General features: G+C 37.4%; 1 protein-coding gene across 1 annotated transcript in view; it reads right to left on the bottom strand.

Annotated features, from left to right (window-relative positions):
• Window positions 1-512: 512 nt before the first annotated feature.
• Window positions 513-8,808, bottom strand: part of SASS6 (SAS-6 centriolar assembly protein) — a 1,319,564-nt gene continuing 1,311,268 nt past the window's right edge. The window contains exon 17 of the mRNA XM_044085777.1: window positions 513-897. Coding sequence (XP_043941712.1) covers window positions 800-897 — 98 coding nt within the window. The 3' untranslated portion in view covers window positions 513-799. The remainder of the gene's footprint in view (window positions 898-8,808) is intronic.

Here is an 8,808-nt window from a genome sequence, read left to right as displayed (position 1 = left end):
TAGGCTTAATTGCTTTGTCCTTGCGCTTCTTCGAAGAAGCGGGCGTCGGAGCATCCGACGGCATTTTATAATTACACCGCTTCCCAAAGACTAACCTGGCACAATCCAACCTTCTCTTTATAGTGCGTTTATTAAATCTAGCACAAGAGCGACAGCCAACAACGTCGTGCTCAGGCCCTAAGCAAGGAATACACAAAGTATGATAATCTCTATGCGGTATCTGTTTCCCACAAGAAATGCAATTATTGACTTTTTCTGACATCCGGTAAATCACTGAGGCAAGAAAAACTAAAATATTCCCAACGGGTACTTAGCCAACTTTGAACTCGGTCTGAAACTTCAAATCGAAAAATCTCAGAACGCCAACCGGCACTTGCAATGCTGCTTCTGCATCGGACCATGCGGCAAAAAAGACTGAGGATATGACGTCGGTCATGCGCATTTGTACCCTGACGTCCTGATGTCAGTCAAATGCGCCTTGACCGACGTCAGCCTTATACTTTGATATTCGGGCCGACCGAGGACAGCGGACTACCCAAGTGTAAGGACTGCAGCAATGTGAGATGAAGAACATCTGCTATACGAGTTTGTTTAAAAAGCCCATGTCCTTGGGTTCTTGTTTTATTGTTTGGCACTGGTGATTTCTAAATAACCAACTGCCACATTAACACTAAAACATTTCAAAGATTTATGAATAACTTTTAGTACATTATATAACAAAAGTCATTAACCAGTGTGCATATAAAAACATATAGGGATAAAAGAGTTTTTCTTTTTTTGTCCTTCAGTCTATTTTGTGTTAGGAATGCACTGGCTGCTGCCCTCTGAAGTATGCTGAAGCTTGATGATATTTTTTTGAAGGCTGTCCAGCTGTCAAACTTGAAGACTTCTGATGTTCTAAAAGAAAGAAACAGATGAATTGTAAAGCTCACCTTCAGGAAAAGGTGGTCAAGCACTACAAAAAATTAAACCACAATGACTTATCTTTAGACACTCATCACAGATATGTATCTTCAAAATTGCTTCTTAAGTCAGTCACTATAGACAAGTCACAAAGTAAAACTGAAAACTATGTTTAACAATTTCAGACTTCCATACTCCAAGAAAAAGTAGCAAGCATCAATGTATAACTAAATTAAGATTCACAACAAATAAAAATGAAGTCATGTACTTACCATAACATTCCACGTGTGTTGTCCATCTCAACCTTTATTCTCACTGATGGGTTTGATCCTTCTCGGCCTTTACAAAAGCTCGAGGACTTCAGTAAAGCTTGTGGGCCTCCTTCCATGCCCATAATGCAATTCCCTTACTTCCCTCAGATCTTCAGATCCTCAGATCAGTGAGAATAAAGGTGAGATTGACAACACATAAAGCAGTTATGTACTTACCATAATGTTCCATGTGTGTTGTCCATCTTGACCTTTATTCTCACAATCCCCATCCATGCCCCCTTCCACATTTTTTGGGAGACCAAGTGGACCTACATAGCCTCAGCAATGCTAGCTTGGCCCTTCATAATTATTACTTTTGCATATCATTTTAGTAAGATGAACGGTGTTTCTCACCTTACAATCTCTGGGTTGGCAAACAAAATCTGAGGGAAGTAAAGGAACTGCATTATGGGTAGGGAAGGAGGACCACGAGCTTTGCTGAAGCTCTCAAGCTTTTGTAAAGGCCGAGACAGATCTGACTCATCAGTGAGAATAAAGGCGAGACTGACAACACATCTACTGTTTCAATTTACCACTTTGTGGATATTGTAGTAAAAATACTAAAATCTCATTGTGAATGTCTACCATATTTGACACTGTTTTGTTGAGATAGTTCTAGCTTGCTACTGGTGATGATGACACAATCCTGCCTAAATGTACCAGTTATCAGGTGCAGTTTGTGTTCTGTCAGTTCCAAAGAGCAAAGAATGGAGATTGGGTGAATAAAATACTTCAATAACAGGAACGCATACTATGAATGACTTATCTGAATACACTGACTGGTAAATAAGCATGACATTTTTTTCTGTATGATAGAATAAGAGACATATGTTCAGATCTCAATGCTACCAAATAGTATACGGTTTTAATATATTATGCCAAATAGTATAAATACACCCAAATACCTATTCCTACCTTATGTCTCCTTATTTTTCCTTCTTCACTCACTTCCTTACTGCTATCAATTTCTCTCCCAGAGCTTTCTCTCTAAATATACCATAAGCCTGCTTTTCTCTCATTTTGTACTGCAGCTCCTATTTATATTATACTAACTTACCTTTAACTTCTCTATAAATTGGCTAAAATTTCTTTAAATCATTATTGTATAACTTGTATCTATTCTTAACCAATATTTTCATTCATCCATCCACAACCACTTTTTCCCATTTTTGCACATGGGATTGAGGTGTCACTTTAACACTGGATATCATCTAAAGCCAAGGTTTACACTGCCGAGTGGCTAGTCCTGCCTTGGTAGTTCTTCCACAACACACACTCATATGCACACTCCCACCTATGGCCAGTGTAGTATGTTCCAGTGCATCTACTACATGTCTTTGGAATGTGGGAGGAAACTGGAGCATCAGCAGGAAACCCACATGAACATAGGGAGGACATGCAGACACCAGACAGAAAGCACCCCTGTCGAGAACTGAACCAGGGAAGCTCTTGCTGTGAGGAAACGCTATCCATTGTGGCACCCCAATGTTTTCATATCATGTCCAATTTGGTATAATTATTTAAACTGTAGTTTTTTTCATATTATTGTTAGACTGTAAAGTTACTGTTCTTAAAATATTTTGTATTACTTTGGAGCTTTTCTCCCCAAGTCTCTGCTGATAATGGACCCCTACTCAGTTGGACTTTCCTTATAATCAAATTTCAATAAACAAATAAGTAAATAAACTTTAAATATGATAAATTTTGTAATATATTAACTAGTCAAGTCTGCATGTTTTAAAGCCATTAGTGTTGTTACAAGACAAGCCACCTCAATGTTTTATAAAAATATTATGTTGTGTCTAGCATGCTAAGATTGCAATTTTAATGTTGTAACCTCCAAAACCTTAAGAGCTTTTCATGACATTTGTAATGTTAAAGTACAGTTTGTGAGTTTGCTTCAGATAGATTCAAGAGACTAGCTATATCAGAAAAACAACTTCACTGGCTGATACCAAAAGCATGTCATTATAAGGATTAGGATGACTTTCATAGTCATTCCCTTATGTACAGCAGGAACAGCATAACTCTGGAGCGATTCAGACATCAGCTATGCTTAAGCACAGCTATATGAACCAGAGACAGTAGTATGTAAATGAAGAGATAATTTGATGTAAATGAGGAATATGTGAATAATCTGCAACTACATTATGTAAATTTGTAGGCCTTCCTACCTTAGTCATTTTTCCATACACATCTGCTCTGTGCACACAACGCATAGAAAAACTAATGTCATGCTTTTTTTCATCCACTTTGCAATCTGGGAAGATGCCAACTTAACTGTATCCCTTCTAAGGTGCTTGTCTCAGTTGTATCACAGCCAGAAGCACCCAACACTGTTCATCAGCTGAAAAGGCAAAGATTGGCCCATCTTAGCTTTGATGATCAGGAAATCTTGGACAGCTTTAGACTGGACAGGGACACAATACAGACTTTGGTTGAGTTTTTATGTATCATAGACAGGGAATGGGAGAAAGCATGACCTTCTTATACCTGCAGGTACCAAGGTATGTATAGCCCTCACTATAGTTGCCACGGGAAACCTTCCATAGATAAACTGGGGACACATTGGTTACCTCACAGACTTCTGACTTGAAGATACTTCAGTTCCTCAACATACTCTTGGCATATGTGGATCAGTATATCTATTTCTCAATGTCTCTTCTGGACTGAGTCAATACCATACATAACTTCTACAAGATGGTAAGCTTTCCTGAGGAGCTTGGTATGAAAGACTTCACCCATGTTGCCATTACGGCCCAATCTGAATCATGAGAGGAGCCATTCCATCAACTGTCAGTGTGTAATGCATGGGGGTGCATCAGTGTGTCACAGTCCAGTAGCCTGCAACTGCTCATGATTCCCATATTTGGCACACAAGCTCACTGTACCATCTCTTTTTGCAGGCAGAATTCCTCATGGTGACCTAGTTGGTAAGTGGAAATGATTATACTCCAAGAACAACTCCACAGGGAATAAATGGAGCCAGCAAGCAAAAAAAAAAGTACCAGGAAAAATCAAACAGGCTAACTCCAAACACAGGCAAGCAAAGCAGGAGCAGAAATTGCACAGTTCCAAATAGGCAGCAAAGGAACACGTAATCCAAAATCCAAACACAGAGAGCTGGAAACTGTATAGAAAATGAACTTTTAATACAACAAATAAATATAAACAGATGACAGCTTTTGTTTATAGCTTCTTCAGATCTTTAGTAAAACACACAACATGCTCTGATGTTTAAATAGTACGACATAAGCAGACCTGATCAAACTAACCAATAAAAGTGCTAGAATGTAAGTATATGGAGTGCATTCTATCTAGGAAAAGCCAAAACACTTAAAGAGCAATATATACAAAAAACATCTAAATATATAAAATAAAAATAAACTATAAAAACAAGTATACTTTCTCCAATCTACACGACTTTAAAATAGGTTTAATAGAAACATGTTCATTCAGGCCACGTTCACAATCTAACCTGAAATTAAGAATCCATTTCAGCTCTGCTTTCTCTGTTTTATTAGTAACATCACCTAGTCACTCTGTGGGAACAATAGAATCAGTAGCCATAAACAAACTTGTGGACAGCACCTGCTTGTATAATATGCTTAGCTAACGCATTGGTCTCATTAGACCTCCTAATGCAGTATAGGTGATCTCTGATTCTGTCACAAAGACATCTATTCATCTTCCCTATATAAAATGCAGCATATGTAGTGCAGTGAGCCAGATAATATTACAGGTGTTGCAGTTTGCTGTAACTTTAAATTTGGACAGCTGTCCTGAGCAGGGATATGGAAAGCTACTACAGCCATCTATAAAAGGGCAGAAATTACATCTCCCACAGGGATATGTACCAAAGGATAAATGTTCCTTATTAAAACTACAGGAACTCCTAGAGTAACACATCTGTTTGGGAGAGAAGGAATTCTTAATAAAAAATGAGGCCTCTCAGGCACCAGCAGTGCCACATCAGAGTCAGTCGAAAGAATATTCCAGTTCCTATGAAAAATATTCACAATGTCTTTGTTATCATAGGGGTATGTCAAACCAATTCAAACAGGGTCTGTCAATGCACAAACCCCCCTCCTTTTTTCTCATGGGTGGCTCATACTAAGGTTTCCCACATGTAGATCTAAGCATCATTCCTTCCTTAGATCCCTTTTCTCTCTCTCTTTCTTAGTGTACCCTCTTCTTCCAAGGTCTCAATCAAACCCCATAATGTCCTCAATAAAAACTCTACACTATTCATACGTGAAATTCTCATCTGTCTTTTAACAATATGCTTAAAAACATGGTCAGGATACACGAGATCAATGAACAAAATGTGGTTTATAACACTCTTTCCTATGAAGTCTGGTAGAACAGCTTTCAGTACCATTTTTAGTATGCCTTCCATCCAAAAAAATCCATTTTATCTGATGAATATTTTTCATTGAACCTCAAAAATTCTGTTGCTGTGTGTAAGAAGTCTACAAACTAATTCAATTCAGCAGATGTCCCCGACCATAAAATAAAGAGGTCATCCATGAACCGTCTGTAGAACAGAACATGCTCCTTATACCCAGCGGAATTGAAAAGGACACTCCTCTCCCATTGGGCCAACACCATGCTGGCATAGCTATTGGCACAAAAAGTGCCCATGGCCATGCCAACAAACCGGAGATAACTGGAGTCAAACACAAAGGCATTATTCTCCAGTACAATCTCTAGAAATAAACAAAAAAGATCAATCAGATTACCATGATAGGAGCTTCTCTCTCTCAAAAATGGTATAAGGGGTGTTTCAACATGTAAAAAAAGAATATAACTCATTAGTAATGATATTACTCAAGTAAATCATCAAAAGTGTTATATACTCTACATTGCATAGCTTCAGTGTCAGATAGAGAAATCAACCTACATGTAAATTCATCCAAGAACACAGCAGTTATGGAGCTAAAATAAAATTCCCTGTCCATTACAACAGTTTGATCCCCTTTATCTGCAGACCGAATCACAATATTATGCTCATTCATAAGACTAAGCAATGTCTTGCATTCATCTGGTCTCATATTCCTATAATTACCATTGCTATGCTTATGCTCAAACCACTTATACAAATTATCTTTACAAACCTTATTAAACACAGCACTTTTATACCTATTAACAATGCAACTTTGGATGAGTTATATTCTTTTTTATATGTTGAAACTCCCCTTATACCACTTATAAAGGGTCTCCCTAAGGTACATAATGTTTCTGTTAGACCCCCCCCCCTTTAGACCCATAGTCAGCAAGTCTGGTTGGCTTACTGAGTCCTTATTTTTATTTATTGAGAGTAAATTAAGAATGGTACTGGATTGACTTAGCTGTTGTTTTCAGGGATGTTAAATAATTTCTGCATGATATTTATCTTTGTTCATTTGTTTTATCAGACTTCTAAACTTTTGGGTCTTATTGACTTTCTGTATTCTATTTCTTTGATCGATCTTAATATGTCTATCCATCTCTATTAAATCAAACAACTCTTCCCTTAGATATTTTTTCTTCTAAACTAAGGGTCATTCTTTATTCTCCGTTTTCTGTGGGCATTCTACAGAAAGTTCCAGAGCATCTTCCTGTTACATTCTCTTCATCTGCATTCTGCGTCATCCATTGCTCTTTCATATGGGAACTCACTGGCCTATCACTCCACAATACTGTGTAATTGTTGCCTCCATTTCCTGTTCTTTTCCCTGCTGTGCAACTCCAACTGAACTTTTGTTCTGGTTTCCTACTGAAGGCTCCAGAGTATCTTTAAGTGTCAACTGATCTGATACCTTCCGTCCCACCTGTTTCTCCTACTCACTGTTCCATCATGCTGTACGTTCCCACAGATGGATTTTCGACACTAGATCCTTCACTTCAAAGGTAATCCATAACTTTAGTTTCTATTTCTTTAAATTCTCCATTACTAATCCTCTTTTCTACTTTCCCCTCTTTGTTTTCCTATTTTTCGTATTGTAAAATTTTCCATCTCTGGATGCCTTTGCTTGTATTTCTCTTCAAATATCTTTGGTGCTGCTTTTTTGTATTGATTAGTTCTGCTTTCCCCTTTGCATAAATATTGCACCATATTAAATCTCGTTTCGTTCTCATGTCTGTATTTCTTCTTCAGATGTCTCCCACTATACATATTTTCTCCTTACTTTGGGTACTCGTTCCATCATGCTGTGATACAACTTGTGTTAGACTTTCGACACCACATCCTTCACTTTGCAGGTACTCCATAACTTCAGCTTCTATTTGTTTAACTTCTACTTTACTTCTGTTCTACTTTACCCTTTGTGGACTTATTTTTTGCCTATATTTTTCTTCAAGTATCTTTGGATATAGTTTTTGTACTGATTAATTTGGCTTTGCATAAATATTACATTATATCAGATCTCTCCTTCTTTCCTACTTCCATGTTTCTTTTTTATACCTTTCAAAAATCTCTAACTTTTGTTCTTTAAATTTTCTCACTTCCTCAGTCGTTTCTTTTTCTAAATACGTATACATACAAATACTTACAAATATTTCAAGCACGAAAAGCATCATTAATGCCCCTCTAGCTTGCTAATATACCAAAAGACTTGTTCCCATAATAAGTGTCCAGGCTGTTCTTAAAAATACCTAAACCAGTACTTGCTTTAATGTAATTTGGTAGTCTGTTCCATGCATCAGCTGCTCTGTTAGAAAACCCATCAGTACACTTCTGATTCCTATAGAATCTTCTACATATATTGTCTGATGATTCTCTAGTACTTTTTATAACCCCAAACATTCTCAGGGATAGTTGTCTCTCAATGCCCTATATACCTGAATAGGATCTCCTCTTAGATATCTGTAAGAGACACTGTACAAGTTCAAATATTTTAATCTTTCACAATAACTTAAATGTTCACATCCATGGATGCCCGTTGTACATTTCCGCTGTACTCTTTCCAGTTCACCCATGACTGTTTTCTTATAGGGTTTCCATATTGTTATTCCATACTCAAGTTTGGGTCTACTGTAATTAACAAACAATGACTTCATCATTTTTGATTTCCTAGACTTTATAAATGTTTTGTACAACCTATAGTCCTATAACTATCATTAACTAATTGGTTGATATGATTAGAAAAAGTCATAGCTGGATCTACCCATACACCCAGGTCCTTAAATGAGTCTACAGTTTCAGTGTGTGCTGTATTAAATATTCACCTTTCAGTTTATGTCTCCCAAATCTCATATGCTTAGTTTTTGATGTATTTATCAGCATATCATTCTCCTGTGCCCAAATGGTCAATTTAGTCAAGTTACTTTGCAGACATGCCTTACGTGTAACACATGTAGTCAGTTTACCCAGTTTCAGGTTGTTTGCATATAGACTGTAGAACACCTCAGATGAAAAAGTTAGGTCTGAAAGATACAATCTAAACAAGAAAGGGCCTTAGGACAGAGCCCTGTGGGACACCCTGACTGTAACTAAGGATTTCACCTGTCCAGTTGCTGTATGATACTTGCCATATCCTGTTTGTAAGCCATGCAGCTATCCATCTTATCAAGAGTACATCGATACTTAGTTGTTCTAATTTATTGATCGGTG

Source organism: Protopterus annectens, chromosome 10.part0 (assembly GCF_019279795.1).
Source record: "Protopterus annectens isolate FY-2018-M chromosome 10.part0, PAN1.0, whole genome shotgun sequence".
NCBI lineage: Eukaryota > Metazoa > Chordata > Ceratodontiformes > Protopteridae > Protopterus > Protopterus annectens.
This window is presented reverse-complemented; position numbering and strand designations above follow the sequence as displayed.